This window comes from Amphiura filiformis, chromosome 14 (genome assembly GCF_039555335.1).
Source record: "Amphiura filiformis chromosome 14, Afil_fr2py, whole genome shotgun sequence".
Taxonomy (NCBI): Eukaryota; Metazoa; Echinodermata; class Ophiuroidea; order Amphilepidida; family Amphiuridae; genus Amphiura; species Amphiura filiformis.
The window spans coordinates 63,427,600-63,450,038 of record NC_092641.1 but is presented as its reverse complement, the minus strand read 5'-3'; the positions used below and the strand labels follow the sequence as shown (position 1 = coordinate 63,450,038).

Below are 22,439 nucleotides of genomic sequence, written 5' to 3'. Positions count from 1 at the left end.
GGCTAATAGTTAGTTGTTATTCGTCTGTTTGCGGCACTAGTATCTACGAATTACCATATCTTTATTATTCAAATACAAACAAATATTATAGGCCTCGTAAATCATCATGTCCAACGCGCTATATTTAGGCCAGCCCAACAAGATATTTGCATGGTGGTGTAATTTGATTTCAACTTTGCAGCGCTTTGTGCTTCGTTAAAAAAAACCAATACACAGACATAGTACAGCAAGGAAAGAAATCTTGTTCGCAATTATTCTTGAAATAGAATATGTTGAAAACAAGTTGTAGATATTCTTCCTATTAGCTACATGCAATTAATAAGCCCGCAACAAATTGCACGAATAGATCGACGGCATATCAAATTTTAATAAATACATTCATCTGTTCTAGAAAGTCTAAACAATATTCATGATTATGAATTAATTTGTTTATATTGCACAAGGATAATGCAATATTCAATCTCATGATTTTATTGCGCAATTTTCTTCCTAGTAAAAAATTATAACTAAAAACTGCCGAGAGATTGGATGGGGTAAAATGATTTACAATTCAGTGCACATATTATTTGATATGTAATGCCCGTAAGGATGTTTATGACTCTATAATTCAATATTGGGGAGTGACAGAGCATTTAACATAACGAGTTAGTAGTCCAAGAAAGCCGTATCTGCCATAGCTGCCAGGTGTCATATGTGTACAATGTAAAATGCAGATATTGTCAAATATCTATATGGCAGCTATTGCAGTTAGGGGATTTTTGTACACAGCCCTGGGTGCTGATTTTATTCTACTTTTCCCCCATCATAATCAAGATTACATAAGCAAGTCGTATGGAGTATAAAACATGAAATAAAATTATGCGATAAATAAATTGAAACTTAAATTATGCAGCATTTCGCATGTTTTGGTAAGCTTAATATCAGTTAATGTTATCGCACAATTGAAGAGTTTGCATGCATAATTAATGAGCTATTCCAGTTTAAATCCATACACCCCCTATGGAAGACATGACCTTAATATCCCACACAGGGGTTGTAGATTCCAAATGAAGTCGCCCATTCAAGCAACCACGTGAAAATGCACACTCACTGTGTCCTGTGTGTGGAAGATTAAGGTCACGTGTTTCATACATAATGTATAGATTTCAACTGGAATAGCCCAATGTTTCGTCATCAGATTTGAAGAACTAGGTTTGAACATGGAAATAGTAAATACCATTTTTCATGGTTTGAATAATTTGACACACTTAAAAAACGCTAAGTATATAATATAATATCTTCCAAGTAGCGTAGCCTGGATTTTTAAATGTGAGGGGGCAAAGCCAAATTTTCGTCCCCATTTGTCAATTTTCTCCCATTTTTAGTTATTTCAAGGACATTTTTACTCTGCCCCGTCCCCATATTTTGGGGCAGTTTATCTCCTCCTGGCTTCGCCCCTGGAATTTACGCAAAGCTTGCCAAACTGTGTAGCATGCTTTTAACATGTTTAAAGTCTGGTCTACCCTTTGAAATCTACTTCTTCTTTTGAGTAAAAATGTAGTTAGTACACTAACATGTTCTTATTGCTGCCGCCCGGAGGGTCACTGCCGCACTGTTACTTCATTGGTACTATAGGAGAGTAAATAAATAAATAAATAAATGTAGATATTTATATAGCGCTTTATGCCGTAAACAGCCTCAAAGCGCTTTACATTTATTCCGCCGTCATTAGAATAATCGGAACCACGTTTGCAGCCTACAAATGGCGCAGGGTTCATCAGTACAACGACTGTGACTACCCCTAACAGCTTCCCAATGCACCTGGGTGGGGTGAGGCAAGCGAGGCAAAGCGCCTTGCCCAAGGGCACAACACGGTGGAGGGACGGGGACTCGAACCCACGCACGTCGAGCAAGCTCTCAGATTATGAGTCCAAGGCCGTATCCATTGAGCCACCGTACCCATGTGGTACTCTATAAAGTACTTCGGAATCACACGTAGAGTACACACACTTGTACCAGATTGGTGCCGCTTCGACGGTACTCTAGAGTACCCACTAAGTTGCTGAGCTGCAGTGACAAATTATCTGGCAGTGGCAGCAATGGGAATCTGGTAGATTAAAAACTGCGTATTTATATAAACCAATTGGGGTGATATTTACGGAATTCACAGAAGTGCATGGGCATTAACATTTTGCACTCAAATAATGTACTTTGCGTTTTATTCATTTTACTTTTTAAAAGTGCGTCATAACTCCTCGTTATATAAAGTTTAGCTAATTTAGCACGGCAAATCCAATAAGTATGGCATGAATTTCAAATAACCCTATGGAATCTATTTCTGGTCGGTGGTTAGATCCACCAGATAACCCTGTCTCGAGATTCATATCTCTAATAATGAGTTCAACCACGACCGTATATTATTGAAAGACTGCCAGCAGTAGAAGAATTGCCTAAGTGTTCAAAGGATTACGAATAAAATGGTCCAATCTCTCATTTTTTTGTAGTGCGCAAGCATTTTTGTTTTTGAACATACTTTTATGCTCGTAAATGAAAGTGACACCCGAACTTTTTACACTCAGCCACTTCTTCAACTATAGTACAACAACTCGTACATTCATTATAATGTTTTAAGAAACACTCTACTATGTTTAAATGAGGAACTTTCTACCGTAAAAAGTACAGATACCGTTAGGTAATGTGTAAGTTTTGATTTAATGGTCAAGAAAAAAATTATGAAGAACAAAATTACAACAACGTTTTATAATAAATTTTTATCCAGTTTTAAGAAGTCAAAAGAAAAAAAAAGCGCATGTATTTATAAAAAACTTTTAAACCTATTATATTGGTATTTATTTCAATTTCTTTGTGTATTAAAAATATTGATTGATTGTTGCAACACACAAAAAACAACAAATCAGCAACAGCATACTTAATATATCATAACCATGCTGCAGTAAAATCGTAATTATAATAATTGCTCCAAATATTCGTTGTCATGGAAACGCCAATATGGCAGCTGGGCGCTGAGTTTCAGACTGCAATCTGAAATTCAAATGACTTTGGAAAACCCATGAATAGCAGAACATTTTGGTTTTGTGTCGATCGACACTTTAAAATCTTACTAAGCCGGTGACAGCATATAGTAGGATGAAATCTTGGAGTCTTTTCTTAGGATTTTTAGTAAATGTTGTATTCAAACAGACGAGTCGAATTTCCTGTCAACCAAATGCAAGCTTCATGCAATTGTCAAAAAAACTAGAAAAAATACGTAAGTTTATCCTGTTAAATATTTATAACATAAAATCGATATCGAGGAATTGTAGATTATCATGCAAAAAAGTGCGCAATTCCAGTTGAAATCCATACCCCATATGGAAGACATGACTATGTGTTTAAGAGTCTATGTCATAATTTTCCACATAGGGAGTGTGAATTTCAAATAGGATTACCTGAATGGGGGATTCCATTTGAAATCGCCACCCCTTTGTGGGAGATTAAGTTCATGTCTTCCATACGGGGTGTATGGATTTCAACTGGAATAGCCCATTTCGGAACCATGTAGAAGTGATTCACAAGTATTCCTGTTCAATGTTACTCTGGGGCAAGCTTTTTGCGAACCATTATTTTTTAGAAATAAATCACCTGTGAATTCTAATTATGGAAGAGTTCGTACAATAAGACCGTATCTGTAATAGCTGCCCTTAAGACATTTGACAATTTCTGCATTCTATATTGTTCACATTTATAAACATGTGACACCTGGCAGCTATTGCAGACGGGCAATCTTACACTCGTTATTGGTTGATGAATTGTCATCGCTAAATTATCAAAAAGTAAGTGCACAATCGAAATTAAGAAGGCTGGTCGGTAACTTTTTACTTTGGGAAGGGCCCGAATGAAAAAAAACCTCCTATGTTAAAAGCAGTTCCTGCTATATTATTTTCTCGATTCGACAACACCCTGAGACTAGATATTTGATATACTAGTCTCAGACAACACCTGCATGCCTAGGTTAATTTGGGGCGGGGTGGGGGGAATAATATTACAAAATATTATTTTCTAGGATATAAAAATATTCTTTTCTAGGATTAATATTTTTTCCGAGGGAAATATATTTTTTCTGCGAAATATATTTTGTGTGGGAAATAAATTTTTTCTTGAGAGTATATTGATTCTGTGAAAACAAATTTTCTGGTTACAATAACGTATGGCCCTCATGGTACACCGTATGGTGTAGCGATACCTGTCTATTTAAGTTATATTCTGTTTTGATTATTTTCTACATTCGTAAGCTATATTGGAGTCTAAATATAGGATATTTAATTGTTGATTAGTGTGTTTGCATTATTGGCATCCATGAAGTAGTCTATTTGATATGCATGAACGAGGTTGTTATTTCTTTTTAGAATAATTTACATTATTTGTGTGTGACATTATCAGAAAAAAGACAAAATCAGAAGAGGTTTATGATCATAGCGTAACATTCCATTATAACTATTATGTTAGATTGTATATGTATAATGTAAAACTAAGTTTATATTTAAATATCTCATCACAAAAAAATACCAGAATGAGTGTGTTTTTTCCTTATGTGATTAGATAACCGTTGGTTGGAAATAAATGTACGTTGATTTCAACGGGAGACAAAACGTCAAAAAATGATAATTATTGAATGTGTGTTTGCCTTCTTCTGTTGTTTAAAGTAGGAGATTACATCATGTACATTCCCTGAGTTCACTAATGTGATATTCTGTCCGCACCAAATATTCGTGCGGTAGACTCTATTCATACTCATTCACCTGTGTAAAAACGGCCTTGAGCACGTGAAATAGGGAGCATAACAAAGTGCAAGCACCGAAATCTCAGTGTAAAAGCTACGAAGCGTAAACTGTCTCATTTGCATAACAAGGAACAATCAGTAAAGATTCATTTGGTAGGATTGTTGAGATCATAAACTAATACTTTTGTTAGCCAAATCCAGGGAAATACTACTCACGAATCTGAGCTTTCACCATCTTGGCTGATGGCTTGATCACAGATGAACTGGTCCACTGCTTTTCCCGCGAGACTTGGTTGCTAACGACGCGTCCTCGTTACCCGACTTTTGGGGCACAGACGAAAAAAATTGCAGTTGCATCATATAATACATGTACCGGTTTTGTTTTTTTAGAGAGACTGTACATGTTTTCGAGCTTCCAAATAAGGCTTTATTGTGACGATGACCGTGCGTAGCAGTTGAAGGACTGGTGGATCAAGCCTAACCCTAAGGTTTACCCTTCAAAAAATGGAGCAGGCTAACCAATTACGACAGGACGAAATCACGCTATGTGTAATTATATCACTCATACATAAATTCTAGACAGTTCATTGGTTGATTACCATTTATCATTTTTACTATCACCCTCTCCGTGTGATAGTCTTTACTATCATAGTGCTCTGCCGTAGTACGCCTGCGCCAAGCCGTGCGCTGACTCTTGGACTCGCCGATTTAGTTATGGGATGGACCCCAAAATGTGAAGTATATCACGGCAAAACATGGTGTTATGTTGATGAAAAAATGTATTTCCTACCTTACATAGTATTTTAGTAATAGAATTTATGCATGAGTGATATAAAACAAATATTAACTGTCTTAAATTCGTGTAATGGTCGAAATACAATCACTCGGTGAAAGATGTATTGTTCCATTCCACTCGCCGTTCCGGCTCGTGGAATGGAACAATCCATCTTTCACCTCGTGATTATATTTCGACCATCACACTCATAGACAGTTAATATTTGTATACTACAGTAGCTGCGCGCGCGTGAACTGTTCTATCGCATACATGGAAAGCGAACACGCAGAAGAAGTATAGTATAATCTTTATTTTATCACGGAAACTCATTTAACAAAATGGTACAAATGACATTACAATTACATCAAAATACCATTGCTTTTTAAAACACTTTAAAAGCAAAAAGCAGAAAATCACGCAATCATAATTGAGCAATAAAAGTTGCCAGAACAGGTTGCTAGAAAACAATGAATGGCGGGTTTTTAAAAGATATAGGCTACAACGTTTTTATAACAGTCAAAAACATTTTTTCAAAGCTTACTGCAAAATATTCTGACATAACGTTATTTAAGCGTTGACAACATATTTGGCAAAAAATAATATTTTGACAACATTTTAAAAGTGTATTTTATACAAAACGTTTAAAACGTTTTCATAACCTTTATATAACCGGACATTTAATGTTATTAAAACGTCTTTACCAAAACCTAAGCCCAAAATATAACCCGTTTAAAACGTTTTAACAACGTTTAGTGTTTGCTGGTTAAAAGCATCACTTTTCCGTTTTCCATCAACTAAAACTTAATTTGTCATGATTAAAATCAAGTTTCCATGCTTGGGAGATGGAATTCGCAATATTCAACATCTTTTGAAGTTCATCTGCATTGTTAACCATAGCCTAATTGAACACCACAAATGCGGACCCCTACACCCGCGTTGCTGATTGATTTGGCGAGTTCATTAATATAAATGCAAAATAAAATTGGTGAAAACACACATCCCTGTTTCACACCATTTTCAACATCAACGAAATCGGTTTTAAAAAAAGTCACCGACTTTAAAGCAATAATATGCGATTTGCATAAAGAATAGATTCCTATTTGTTTTCCACAAAATGCTAGTTTTCACTGATCACATTGTCCCCTTTTAATTTTGAGCAAAATAAATGAGGAACAATTGCTATTTCATTCCAGCACCTACAATACATGAAGATGTGATCTTCACATCTGTAATTTTTCCTTAAATCATCTTGGAACTAAAGGAAATCACAGGAAATGGTCTCAAACAAAAGATGACCAAACATTGTATACCTCAGAAAGCAATTTAAAAAAAAACCTAGCCCATCATTGTATAAATAACCATGAACATTACAAGTTTTTTTTGAGCGAATTGTGGGTCAAATAACCTGGAAGTAAACGTTTTATCAATTGTTGACTGTTCAATTTAACTGTTTAAATTTAAGCCCAAGTATGAAATAGCCAAACGGATGAAGCAAGGCATTAAGTACATGTATGTAATGCTGGGATGTATACTCCTGTGTAAACTGGGTGTGTGTCGTACATTGTATGCCGATACATACACTGAATAGTGTTATTTGTAAATAAAGTCTGCACAAAAAGAAACTCAGCTGTTATAAACACGTTTTCACAATATTTCAACATAGAGGAAAGGATGAATTATTTACACGCATTTTGATACCCCATTTGTCCAATTTTGTTCAATATTAACAATACAGCAGTGTTTTGAAAGAAAAATAGCCGAATTTAAAAGTTGCAGCTATTTGTATTGATTTGAAGTAAGCGTGAAGATAATGGCGAGCTTTATGTGCTACCGTGCTGGCATAATAACCATTGATCGATGTAAACTGCAACTTTTAAATTCGGGCATTTTTCTTTAAAAACACTAACTGTGTTGTTAATATTGAACAATATTTGACAAATTGGGTATCAAAATGCGCCTCAATAATTCATCATTCCCTCTATGTTGAAATATTGTGAAAACGATTATTAGTTCTGAAGCTATAGGCGTGTTTATAACAGCTGAGTTTCTTTTTGTGCAGACTTTAGATGGGTTATTTGAGGGGTTATTTGCACATAGATTGAGTTATTTGATCATTACACCAGTTGTTGAAGAATTGTTATAAAAAAAAATTGACATTTAGATGAACAATACCATTTTATATTTGGCCGGACAAACTGTAGCACGAGTTACCGTAGCACGAGTTACCATGTTTTTTGCCAGTCAATGTAAAACTATGAGGGGCACAACTTTTTATGGTATACCAAAACAAACCTTATCATAGCAATTACTTATCATATAATCAATAAGGCTTTAGTGTTTTTTGTTTTAGAACACCATCAAAATAAAAATGAGCGATTTTTTAGCATGTCACGGCTCGTAGCACGAGTTATCGTTTTTCGCAGCTGTCCCATATGTACAAAAGTTGATATATTCATTTAGCAATACTATGAGGATCTAGCCTTGAATCTTTGGTATTAAAATACAAAAAATAAAGATTCAAATCAAGTAAGTTTAAAAAGCTGGAGCACACAGTATGTAAAAGGACGCCCAAAAGTGTAGCACGAGTTTATTATACCGCGGAATTGCCCATATATAATTTTTGTGGATAAGCAGTTTAACAGTTCTTTTTTAACAGTCATACCGTATTTTGGTTCAAACATTCTCTCACCGTATTATGTAAGATAAACGGTTAAAACTGACCACTGCCAGAAATAACTGGTGTCTTGTTGAGATATGGTTCGCATAATTATTAGTCATTCTGAAGGCTTCTCGTCTTTCTCACCATTAAACATGCTCACTTTACTTCAACGGGACACTGATTATTTCTGTTCTCACCCTATATCTATTAAAACATAATGTTATCGCTGCTTACACGTGACTGCATTCTCTTCACTATTTCTTTCACTTTCGGGAGATATCTCGAGTCCGGGTATCCGTTGTTAGAACTATATAAAACAAAAATATTAACAAAGATGTTATTGAATTTCTACACTATTGAAAACTAATTGATATAGATTATAGAAATAATGAAATAAATTTCTGATTTATATATATATAGTTTTAATAAGCGTTTTTTTCCGGAAGGAATATTTATCACTACAATTGACCCGCAATCTTGTTTTCACTTGAATTTTTTTTTTAAATCTTTTTCAAAGTTGAAAGCAGCTATATAGAAAAATTCTTATATAGTCTTGTGATTCTTAATATATTAATGTTATTGAAAAGAGGCTCATTTCGCAAGCTTTCGAATGGAACTTACTATCCTCCATATATTTTGCGCTTAAGGTTAGCCGAGAGTTTTTCATGCGCTTGATTTCAGAGGGGCGTAAGTTCATAACAGAAACAGCCATGCAGAAAATGAACAAGCGTACCGGGACGTAGGCCTACTTACAATAGAATATCGATCCACGGTCAAGACATGAAAAGGCTATGAAACTTGGCTTAGCTCGTGCCCGGAGCTCGGATGCCGGGGGGGGTGGCACAAGCCGTTTTCGGCAATTTTCACAAGGATTTTATAAATTTTAAAATTGATTGGGGGCACTTCGTCAAGCTACACCCTGAAAAATGTGTTGATTTTGAATTTATAGCCTTGATATCTTTGATGAAATCAATGCTGCTATTCCCTTGATTACAATGTAATAGGGTGAGCAACAACAACAATATCAAAAAGCAATTATTTGTAAATCGAATTTGGGATGAAAATCAACAAGACAGATTTAGCAGGCCTACAAATTTCTGAATTATATAAAGTGAAAACAATCAATCACATCAAATAAAACTAAAAAGAAAGGAGCAAGAAAGAATAAAGAAATAGGCTAGTGAAACAGAGAAAGAAAGAGAGAGAAAGAAAATGAACGAAAAAGAAAGAAAGAAAGAAAGAAAGAAATGAAAAAGAAAGGGAGAAAGAAAAGAGGAAAGAAAGGAGGTAAAAATGAGAAAAGAGAAAAAAATGAAAATTCAGCCACACGGAGACTCGAACCCACAAAAATAGTTCATATTAGATTCCCAGTCCAACGCTCTATCCACTCCGCCATAGATCAGCTTACGGAATTGACTGTTCTCAAAGCGAATGATATAACTATAATTGGATGCAATTACATATGATTACAATCACGTCCGCATTATGGCTCTTAGAATAAACACGCATGTCGGCGCTGAAATTTTGAACGAACTGATGGAGGAAAACCTCGTTTTTTGCATAACTAGCTTCAATTTGGAGTGAAAATCAAATGGAATAGCAATTGGCAGAATATTGAGAAATAATGTAGGTATTCAGATGTCTAAATTAACGTCTCGTAATCAAGATATCGATAATTTCACAAACCAGCTTTTTCTCAAGCAAATTCTCCAAAATTTTCCCCCCAAACGGGCTTTTAAAATTTAATCGGTACTGTATTTGGTTCTTCCCCATGGCAACATTATTTCTTTGATCGATTTGTAATACAATAAGAAAAAGAAGAAAACAATCACTCGGTGTGGATTTATACGGAGCGCAAATTTAAAAAAAAACCTCATGGAACGTGTTTTTGATCTTGTGAACATGGTGGGTAAAAATGCTTTAAACGAAGGATTTTCAAATTTATTCTAATAATTTGTATATAACACACACAAAAATGTTAAGCTACATCCAATGCACCAACATTTCACTCGCTGCGATATTTGATTACTGAGAAAACTCTGTTTTAGAGAACAACTTTATACGTCTTTTATACGTTTTTTATACGTCTCTTTGTGTAACCTTAAGTGGTATGTCTCCCAGCACCACACGGTCAGGTTCTCCAGATGGTGTCGATGATATTTGAAACATATGACCATTCAGGAACGCCCATCGAATGAGGTGAAGCGCTTCAACTCCTTCTTTTGTATCAGGCAAGTAGGCGATGTCCGCCATTCCCACGAAGGACTCAAGGACAATATTGTTCAAGGTTGCGCCGCAGGCTTACAAAGAAACAATAGCAATCAAGCTTAAACTTCAAATTAGCACCCGATAGAGGGCAGGGCCTGAAGAATGAGGGAAATTATGGGGTAAATATTTAACGGAATAAACTGCATAATCATATTATTTAGATTTATTCCGTTACAAATCTTATTTTAACTTATCAAATTACTAGTTTTTATATTCTATGGTGTCAAATGTTTATTCACAACGTTGTAAATACGCATTAAATACGATTAATAACAACAGAGGGCGCTTTTTCTTTAATATGTGATCCTGTCTTCTGGAGTACAAGAGTATACTCTCACATGATACTTAATATGTGATCCTAATACAGTATCTCATATTAGTTTTCATGTTCTCCTACCCACTATGGGTGCCTAGCAAGTATTCTAGCTAAAGATTCGAAATTTGCAATAGTTTACTGACTCTCGATTTTTACGAGAGAGCTTTAAATATGATGAACTTGAATGGGAATGACATTTTTAAAGATCAGTACACTTCAACAATTAAACACAGTGTCTAAATTCATTGAACACATTATGGTTTGTTTTCACAAAATATGGTCGGTAAATAAATCGTTGATATTGTACTTACATTCTGGATACCGGAAGGGATGTCAAAGTCCAATACGAGTGTGCCTTTCCCCTCTAACTGCCATCTGTCGGTCTTGTAGTACTTCATCCTTCCACCACAGATCGGTTCTGTCAGCCATCCATACAATACACCGCACTCCTGACATGCTGAATTCGGTGTTATTTTTGCTTCTATGCATGCTACGCAGGCTCTATGCCCACATCCTTCGAGACTATGTATTTTAGCTTTCGGAACTTTGCATACTGGACAAGCGTTGGCTGATGACAATAGAGTGTTACTCGCGGACGGTGGTCTTTGATATAAACCTCCCTTGGTATCATCACGTTGCAATACGTGTGAGTATGTAGCTGGTTGGTTTATGAGTCCCAAGATCCTAGATGCAGCATCACGTTCACTTGCTCCAGAACTCCCAATCAGAGCTTGAAAGTAATTTGAAAACACTTCTCTGACGGTGTCGGTGGCTGTAGGTGTCATGTTCACCACGTGGATGGTAGAATAACTGGTGCTTAAACGTATCCGTTTGCTGAATTGCTTTAACGCAGATGCAAGAGCCGTTGCACAAACATTGGACATGTTTGGAGGGACTTCACCCGACTCGATCAACGGAACTGTAATAGTCTTTGCTTTCAGTGTTGTTCGAGCGAATAAGAAAGAGTTTATGTAGATTCCTGTCAACCATGTAGGGAAATCTTGATCTGATTCACCATGTTCAGTTGGAATTGATACATGTAATACGTGTTTACATGGCAACTGGAAGCCGTCTGTTGACAGGTAAGCACCCTTGCTGAAGACTTTCCTTTTCCTTAGCCTTTCATTGCATTCTTTCTGTAGACCAGGACCTGCTGCTGCACAAAGGCGCTTTGAAATCGTTCCTTTGTTTGTCATTTTGTAATCAGTGTAGTTGAATATGACGTCTGTAGACTGCTTTGCTACATCGTCTGTTCGGACTCTGATCTCCATATTTTCTGCCGTTTTGAATACATATTCAGAAAACCGTTCACCAACATTCTTGGGGGTAACCACATCTTCTGTATTTGATGTCACGTTTCCCTTTGTTATGTCACCCTGTGCGACAACTACTCCTTCATCAGTCGTAAACTTTGCCGGTTTGTTTGGTATCTGCTGTGATACACTTTGCAATTCAACATGCGTCTCCTCTTTGTCTTCTTCTGCCGACGGAAATACCCCAGCAAAATGAGACTGTAATGTTGTCGTTGCTTCTTGATCTATTCACAAGGAATATTTGCTGCAGGTTACTTCTCTGATGTGTCGAGCTGCTGAAGTTGTACAACGCCATAGCAAGTGCATTTGCACAGATCGTCTTTGGTCCGCCAAAGTTACCGGAACTTATGAGTGGAATAGCAATTGTTTGGGCTCCTTTTGCTTCAGCTAGTACCAGTATGTTCATGAAGGTTGTCATCAGGGCTTCAAAGAACGTATTAGCACGATCTGGATTTTGTCCTTGATACATAGGTCCTAATGCATGAATTACAAACCTACATGGTAATCTGTAGCCTTTGGTTTCAATACATTGTCCGATTCGCAAAGGTTGACGATTGTACATGATATTGTTACAATCCCGTTGAAGCTGTTTACCCGCCGCCCTAGAAATGGCTCCAGCTACACCTCCACTATGATCCAATCGCGCATTGGCTGCATTCACGATGATGTCAACTTCCTGTTTTGTTATGTCATCCTGTGAAATAATCATCACTAGTCCTTCCTTTGAACAGAAAGTGGATGGAAAGCTGCTTGATAAACCGTCTTCCCTTCGTCCTCGTATTTCTTGTTTAGCAGAATAATAATACTCATCACTGCCGATTGCGTCGAAACCTGACGAAGTTTGCCGTTTAGGTTTCCTAGGTTTGGGCTGAATGCCTGCTGCTTCTCTGAAAATGGAAACTGCTTCTCGAACATCATCCTCTTTTCCACAAAATACGAACCCCTTGGTATCCTTTTGTATGACCACTTTTTGCACTCTGCGTTCCGTTTCTTGTTGAGCTTTTGTTGCTTTATTTTGAGGCAACCCATCGCATTTCAACGATACACGTTTCATGGTGAAGAACAATTCTTGGTAGAGCTTTATGAATGCTTCTTTTGCGTTCATTTGATCTTCTTTTGATGCCTTCTTTTGGGGTTTGAAAACAGCTATTTGGTCTGCTGGTGTGTTTACATCTGGCGTTTGAATTTCAATAAGAACATTTAATTTGGTCTCGATTTTTTGCAGTTGGGAAGCAGATGTCTTCTGTAAACATCTGTATGTAATTGCGTCAATAGATACGTAGTCTTCATATAAAGGATGGGGTGTTTCTTTGGGCTCTGTTGAGGATAATTTGCTTCCAGTAACACCATTACTGCCACTCTTGGAGGTCTGGAGGTTATCCTGTCGGGCTATACAGGGTCCACCTAATGGGTGCTCAATGGACACTTGCTCTTGATATTCGCTAGATGAGATTGTATTCTTCGAACCAAGTTTAACCTGCTTCTGATCTACTTGCTTTGATGTGCTGCCATCTTGACCAGGTTTTCTGTCTGAGGTACTGCTTGCAGCTGTTCCCACCTCATTGTCAGGCAAAGTTGTTGAAGCTGTTGCCAACACCGGAAGAGATGGTTGAAACTCTGTTGTATCAAAATGATCTCCAGGCTTCAATTCAACTTTGGCCTTGTCAGGAACTTTGTTTTTCTCTTGGATCGCTTTTCTTCTGTCAGATTGCTCACCCTGTAGATCAACGTGTTTGGTGGTCGCTAGTTCTTCATTCTCTAAATCTTTGACAGAAATAGTAGCTATATCGCCTTGATATCTTCGTGCCTGTGCTGCACCATCTAGTGAGTGTTGTTGTGAATCTAATGTTTGGGGTGTTTGAGTCGATGCATCGCCTAGTGAGTATTGTTGTCGTGAATCTAATGTTTGGGGTGTTTGAGTCGATGCATCGCCTGTTTAAAAAAAAGCAAACCAATAAGTTTAATAAACAAATCAAACCAGCTGTAAAACAGGAGAAAACAAAGCAAAACACACAAACACAACTTAAAAAGAAAGAAACAAACTAAGAAACCATTTAACGCGAATTCAATCTATTGTTTAAGGCTAGTGGGCGAAAAGGTTGATAGAAGCTTCTGGGTCAGTATTATATTTCTTGTACCAAATCAACCATGCTTGCATCATGCATAGAAAATATTCCCATAAATTCTGAATTACAGGGTGAGTCTGCCAGCAATTTTCTGTATTATTTTGGCAAACGTCATTTAAAACATTCGTGTCTCCGTATTAGAACAACAATATGCCGTGAAAAAACATATTCAGTGTAAAAACAGTTCTGTAAAAGCCGACAAAACAACACATCAGTGGCGTACCGTGGCCGCCCCAACCCCGGGGGGCTGAAGAAAATTCAATTTTGCCGCCCCTTCCTCTAAAAGCCCGAAAAGGTTGACCCAATTTTTTTCTTTTTCTTTTGAAAAAAGTGAAGACCAAAAAAACTCAAAATTTTGTATGCTTTATCAAATTTTTCCGCCCTTTTTTATTTACTAATTCTTTTTGCCGCCCCTTCGTTTTTGCCGCCCCTCTTTTTGCCGCCCCTTCTTCTTCCGCCGCCCCTTCATTTTGGCCGCCCCCTGCTTTTACCCCGGGGGGCTGGCGCCCCCAAAGCCCCCCCCCCAAAATACGCGCATGCACATAAACATTCTGTAAACAATTTGCTGGTAGCAGTTTTGTGTTATGTTTCCTAACAGTATAGATTTCAGGTTAGGGTTAGGGTTCGGTTACGTTGAGAGAAAGGTTTGGGTTAGGATCATGGTTGCGCTGGTCCGAATCTAAGAAGCATTCCGCAATCTAAGAAACACTAATGTATACGGACTTGATTTGATAGACTAGCTCGACTTTTTTCGGACTATCGTATTTTAACTGATTTTCTAATCTGAAGTATAACGAATTTTGTATCGGCATAGCGGTGTGTCGGCCTAGCGATGTGTCGCACTAGCGACTTGTTGGACTATCGCCATGTACCCATAGCCAAAATATACATTCACCCCCATCCCCAAACAATTACCCCATACCCCAACACACAACTTCAAAATTATATACGCGTACTGTAAGAGGTCACGTGCAACATAAACAAAACCTAGTACCTGTTTCAGCAAGGCGTGACAGGGACAGATTATCTTGGTATAAGCCGATGATCTCGAGAATAGCTGTCGCTGCTTTCATTATTTCTTCTGAATTTCCTATCATTGTAGTACCATGCCGTGTCATATTTAGACCATAAGAACGCAGAGACTCAGTCCCAAGATGTTTGATAAGTTTCCCAAACAAATCTTCAAGATGGGCGTTGATAAGTTTGAAAACCTGAAAAAAATCCAAGAATGTATGCAATGCACAATCAATTCGCTTGATTATTAGTGCAGCGGATGACCTGAGCATTGTGTATGATGGTTTTCACACCTAAAATACAAAATACAAAGTTTATCTTAAGATGTAAAGGCATTTTGAATTGTGACCACTGGTGACCGTTCGAGGTCACGAAAGGTTGGGGTAAAAATTAAAAATGCTCCTATTATCATGATTATACCAAATAATTATTTGTCTGATCACAAGTTATTATAAAAATAAACTTTGAATATTGTACTTTATGTGTGGAAACCCGCATACTTTTATAACAAAATGCACAATGGTTCACATAGGAGCTTATCGGGTGCACTGTATTGTTTTGTATATATATATAGAAGTTATTAGTATTATTGGTAACCATAATCTACACAGGCAAATGTCACAAGGAGCAACAAATCATATCAACGAAACAATGACGACAAACTGAGTAATTTTGTAACTATTTTATTTCAACTTACAGGTGGTAATTTGACCACACGAAGGGGTTCCCCAAAGAATCTTTTATCACTCTGCTCCATATAGGTAGTACAATCTAAAAGGAGAAAACAAAAGGCAAATGAAATGACGTTTAAGGATAACATAGTTTTGTAGTAACACTAACCACTAAATTTAGATATCAAACTAGTTTGCCTCGCAGGGCTACAAAGAACCACTACCGGCGAAATATTGATATCCAACAAACTTAAACTATGAATTAGCCCCCAATAGAGGGTTGAAGAGTGAGTGAAATTATGAGGTAAAAGCTTAAACCATTGATATTAAAAGTATAATATAATATTCTGTGGTGTCAAGGCTACTGTTATACATTAAGGTTATTCTTACTTTCTTGCCCTGCCTGGCCTTATATTGGGGTCCCACTCGTTTAGTCATCGTATGGGAGTCGCCGGCCTCGAGCCTGCCGGCCCTGTGGCCTTAATGTTTTAAGTATCAATAAAAACATGTTTTCAGTATCAATAAAAACATTCGCCTGATATAATGAAAAGTTATGCGTACCTTGAGATGTTTTGAATATTGCGATAGCCTCACTTGCACCTCCTTTGATTGGGCATAAGAGTGCTTGAAGCTGACAGGTACCTTCCATTCCAAGATGATTCTTGAGCTCTTCCCGCAGTTGCTCTGTTTCATCTGTCAGATATGGAATATCCTTGATAAATATTCCACTTTCAATGACTGAATAGGTGCTGCCAGATGACAGCAGTCCAACAGCTTTGACAATAGCCGAATGTACCTCCTGTAGTTGACCAATAGTGCACGTGACCTTTCTGAGAATATGCCCAGATGTTTGTAGGCTGCTCTTTCCAAACATTTTTGAGAGTTCGTCAATTAGCTTGGATGAAGCTAATCTCGGAACAAGATTCCAGTAGAAGATATCAACCTCCGCTTCAACCATTTTGAAAACCTGTCACACAAAGGTGTCAAATATGTGAAGTGTAAGTTAAAGCAATATTATAACATTATCATACAAAATAGATTAGCATTTCTTTGACATAAAATGTTAGTTTTACTGTCAGATATATCCCCTTTATTTTTGAGCCGAACAACTACGTCAAAGCAAAGAAAATTGGAATTTACTACCAGCGCGTATGTCGCCAATACGTACCACTCCTTCGGTCATGTTATGGTACGACCCTTTGTTGTGTAGATCACCGTCCCGCACTGTGTGTTATGAACATCGTTTATGCGTTCGACTAATAATTCCATCGTAATAATAAGACGCCGGTTCCGGCGCTTTATTCAAAATATCGGATTTTGACAAAACTACAGCACCTAGAGTCTTGATTTTTGCAGGGTATATTGGTTTAATAAAGTACAATATAATTGTGTAAAAAAATGAATTTTAAAAAATCAGTGAGGGCGTCCTCAACAGCAAATGTTATAATATGGCTTTAAAGGAGTATTTCGTGATCCTATCATCCTCTATTTATGCCATTTTTCATTAGATATCCTCGAAAAAAACCTATTCCCAAAATTTCAGTTGATTCTGATTTTGCGTTCGCGAGTTATGCATGATTATGTGTATTACACTGCTCCATAGACAAAGCGTTGTAATTTCGTTCTGGTGCACCAGAACTAAATTCAAATTTCACGATATCTTTGCGAAACGAATTAATCTGCAAGAAATATTTTGTACATAAACATTATTATGTAGCCAGAGGTCTCCAGTGATATACAAATCTGAACTTTTTTGAGGAAAAGTGGGGGGATGAGGCTGTGGATCACGAAATGCCCTTTTAAAAGCAAGTTTATTCGAGTAATTTTAACAGCAACAATAAAGTGCGCAACCAATTTACATTTCTGCTGTCTTATTTCCATAAAAGATCTTACAAAATACTAGTAGATTTAAACTTTCTTTGTCCTTTTTTTCTCTAAATAGACCAACATGATATCTTTATCAATTATTACTACTATGGTATTGCATATCATGCTCCCTTATTAGCTCTTATTCTTGTGGACATGATCAGATTTGTGTTTGGAGGAGCTCGGAGGGAAATGGGGTATAAATATAGTATTGGCAGTGCCGCTGGTAGTGCATTGTGCCTAAGGGCAATGGTAGAAACTGGGATGGTCAAAACTATCAATACCCTATAGAGAAGGTCTGTGTTATAATAAAGCAAAGCATTGTAATAATGCCAATGATATACCACTAAAATAGTCTAGGTACATACCTGTATTTTTATTAACAATTGACTTACCTGTGGGCAAGATTCTACAGACACTTTCGCTTGAAAGTCTTCAAGAAATTGATCAGTTTTTAACACCGAAGAACAGGCTGCAAATTAAATAAAAATGCAAATCTATAGAAGCATGTTGTTATATAAAAGGGAGACGATTTAATAGATAATCGGCCATATTTCTTTGAAGGAATACGGTGTCCCGGGGTACGGTGTTTAATTTAATATTAATATAAAAGCGTTCCTAGAAATATGTGATGCGATCAAGCAAAATCAGTCGGAACTCGGAAATATTGATTTTGAGATATAGCCAAACAAAGGCAATATTTCCTTTTGTTTCCTATTGTTTTGGAAGCGCTTTAATTGCTCATATCTTTGGAACTGGTTGTTCAATTTCAATGGGGTTTCTGCAAAATCCAGCTTCGTAAATCCTTTTTACTATCCTATAAGAAACTGAAAATTTATTATTGCCGAGTTCCGACTGATTTTGCTTGATCGCATCACATATATCTTACTCTTTTTGTCTGTAAATACGACAACGGCATGCTGAGGACAGGCCTCTAATGGATATAAAACTCCATCAACATCACCTCCACCATTGCGCTTCTTCTGGAAATGCATCGTCAGTCTATCACGTATTCTTTCTGGAGAGTGTTGTAGACGAGGAATGTTGGAGACTAGGATGGCTCGGTTCTCCACTGGAATTTCTTCTTCGTCCTCCTCTTCATTTAACTCCAGATTGTCCATTGGCTTCTTAGAGCGGTTCATGGGCATATCATCTGAGTACAAGCGATATTATTATTATTTTGTGTTTACGTATGCTATAATAACTTACACCACTACCTACCTACACACACCGACATCGCCTGGCTAATAATTATTTGATGCAGCAGAGATATTTAAATAAATACACGGGATCGATACACGTGAATTGCTATGCACGATTTTGATATCAGACGAACATCTTCGGATACCGGGTTGGAAAATGATGAATATCTCCGTAAATGATTTTTTCTCAAGAAACCAGATGTGGTCTCATACACTTGAAAATACGTGTTGAACAGATATGATAGTCGTTAGTTTGCGCTTTGAAGAAAGGCCATGCGTCTTGAACTCAAAATCTGACCAAAATTCTAATTTTATATTGCGTTGGTCCTGTATATAGCTGCACTCACTACAGTGGAGGCAGTATGACCTTTTGACCGCAATGTCGTATACAAGCTTACTCACACAGCGAGAAATCAATTACCCCGCTATTGTCAGTAGCCTTAGTCAGGTCACTTGGCTACTGCCTCTCATATTAAAGGTCGGAAGAAAATTGCCATACATGGCTCTGGATTCAACCTACAATGGCGATTTCTACCATGAAGATATAGGGGCGATGACACTGTGCTACAGTCCCCTTATTGTTTCTATATTTTAATTTTTTCTCTTAAATTAACTTGTAAATACACACACAAATTGTGGGAATGCTTTAAAAAACGCACCACGTCATAGAACTCAACAACACAAAACTATTTAAAGGAAATTTTGAATGAGGTATTTTATTTTCATAATTGATAATGATATGTTTACTTGGTACACATCATTATGTGCAAACCTTCAATAAGCATGTTAATTGATCTTACAACATGTTGCAACGCCATTTTAAAATCTGTTTGGCCAATGTGACGTCACTCATCGCGGCCTCAGCATACAATGACCACTCATTAGATCATGTTGCATGCATAATGGTCAACTTTCCATTCATTGCAATGATGATATCACATGTGCCTGATCAGTGTTTGAAAATGGCAACTCCCATAACAAATTTGTACTATTATAACACAAGACTTACCAGAAGTTTATAGTGTTTTAAGGTGAGTTTTATATATCAGGGGTTCTCAAACTTGTTTGAGGGCCACAAGGGGACCAAATACATTAGCTTACATTTCAAGCATACATATTATAGGGTCAAATACGCCCCAATTTCTTGTTTCCTTTACATTTTAAAGGTGCTCTGGCTATATACAAGGGCCAAATATCAGTGGTTACTGGCTTATAGCAGGCCAGATTTGGCCTACAGGCCGCCGTTGAGAACCCCTGATATATATTAACATGAGGCGAAATCATGTTGCTATTTTTTTAGTTTAAGTCTATCTCATAGGACCTGGGTGTGGATGTTGCACAAATTAGCATGCGCTTACCTGAAGCAAGGATGTCTTGTGTCAGTGATGTTACAACATGATCTCTGAGCCCAGCAAGATTTTCGTGTGCTTTCAAACCAAACTTGCACAGCATTTGTTTACACATCTCACATTTGGCGATAGCTTCGCCTTCGTCTTTGCAGCAGTTGCACACCTGCACTTCGCTAACTATCCCGGCTTCTCTTTCATAACGACGGGCATCTTCAACCATACTCTCAAGTCTGAAGTCAAGTTTGAACTTCGTGACCTTGCCATCGGGAATCGGAATTTTCTCTTGACATAATGGGCACATCAAGATCTGTGTCCCGGATGGTGCATACTCTATTAGGCACTCTTCACAGTAACTATGAAGACATGGAAGGGTTCTTGGCTTCCTAAATCTCCGAAGACATATCGAACATGTCAGGGAAGCTTCTGTCACTTTAGTTGCCATCATACGAGCTGGATAACAAAACAATCATGCTATTGAATTCAATATAATAGTAATAATCAAAGTTATTACTCTAAAGTATTTGCCAACATTCACTAATAATTAACAGGGAAGCTGAAAGTCCATTTCAACCAATCTAATTCGAGTAGGCTGCTTATCATTTTGTCAATATAACGATGTTTTTATCTTGATGTACCATGAACGTGAACTTAGAGGAATGCATTTTAAGGGATAAGAGATCTGTACTAGTTAGTACGTTGACAACTTCATATATATAAAAAAACAACTAACAACAGAAAGTATAAAATAAAGATCCGTTTTAAGTGATTCAATTATTACACTCACTTTTGTGTAGGCACATGGTACATGGCAGAGGCTACGGAAGGTTTTTGATATGGGATGGTCAATATGAGGTCTCATCACCAAACGCTGAGGGAGGGCGTCCCCCTTTTTAAATGCATGGATTTTACCTTGAAATATGAATTGTACCTTCAAATTATGAATTTTACCTTTTGATAATTATGAAAACTACAAACACAATATCCAAATACTATATAGATCAAAGGTAGCTGGGCAGATGCCTTCATCTGATTCTTTGACGGACCAGCAGGAAACTGGCATATCATCATAGCCTATGTCTCGTCTACTTTCTTTCAAACCGTCCTTCAAGTACCTACCTACAATGTGCGTACCTTATATCAGAAGGGAAATCCCATCAACTGTATTATGGGCTGCAATGATGCAGGCCGCGTCGACATTGTTGGCATCCAAGAGCACCTCTGATCACCCACCACCCCCGCACCAACACAACCGACGAATTATGGTCAGATGACAAGAACCTGAGTAACTCGTCTACTGCTCAGCCACACTGTGCCACAGATCAGAAACATGGAGACGCTGAACCTATGTCAAAACACATCTATAAAGTGCCTATACAGCATCAACTCCATCGGCCAGAGAATAATAACAGCTACATTTCCATAGCAATCCCGGACTGACTGTTATTGTCTATGCACACCATCAGAAAAGGATGATTTCTATGAGATTCTATCTGGCCTCTTCACAGACCATCTGGAAGAGGCTAACAAAAATGACAAACATCTCATGATTGGTGACATTAATGCTACAATTGGTCAGGACAGTCTCATATCTCACCCCAATGGTGATTGGAACCCATTACTATTCTGGTAAAACAAACAAGAATCGGGTGCGTCTGGTGAATCTTTGCGAAGAGCACCGACGCAAACAAGATTCTCGCAGCCTATAGAAATCACATTATTTTGGACCTGGATGCATCTTGGAGGCTAGACACACATGTTAGATCATATTCTTATCAGCCTGCGGTATTATCGAGCTTACAACTCTGTGGAGCTGGATTCTGATCATCGCATACTCAGTGTGCTACTTACCACCCGTCTTCGCACCACCAAATGGAAAACATGCAAGAGGCCAACGTACAACTGGAAGAAGTTACAAGATGCCAGAACCAAATTTTCAGATTGAGCTTTGAAACCGATTCCAAGTACTCCAGTACATCAACAGCTCCAAACACCAATCACTGAGAGGTATGATCTGTTTGAGATAGCTGATGTTGACGGTGTGGCAGGAAGGTGGTTGGGAAGCGAAATCCCTTTGGAATGCCCAGATGGGTGTCAGACAAGACTGAAACTCTGATAAAGAAA

The 22,439-nt window shown here is 37.5% G+C and overlaps 2 protein-coding genes across 2 annotated transcripts; both read right to left on the bottom strand.

Annotated features, from left to right (window-relative positions):
- Positions 1–11,031: 11,031 nt before the first annotated feature.
- Positions 11,032–12,048, bottom strand: LOC140169571 (protein mono-ADP-ribosyltransferase PARP14-like). The gene has a single exon (XM_072192835.1). The coding sequence runs from the start codon at positions 12,046–12,048 to the stop codon at positions 11,032–11,034; it is 1,017 nt and encodes a 338-aa protein (XP_072048936.1).
- Positions 11,137–20,793, bottom strand: LOC140169570 (uncharacterized). The gene is made up of 7 exons (XM_072192834.1): positions 20,328–20,793; positions 18,657–18,920; positions 18,163–18,239; positions 16,463–16,868; positions 15,928–16,001; positions 15,211–15,427; positions 11,137–14,022 (listed from the first exon to the last, which is right to left on the bottom strand). The coding sequence occupies exons 1-7, from the start codon at positions 20,761–20,763 to the stop codon at positions 12,230–12,232; spliced, it is 3,267 nt and encodes a 1,088-aa protein (XP_072048935.1). The 5' UTR covers positions 20,764–20,793; the 3' UTR covers positions 11,137–12,229.
- Positions 20,794–22,439: the final 1,646 nt, after the last annotated feature.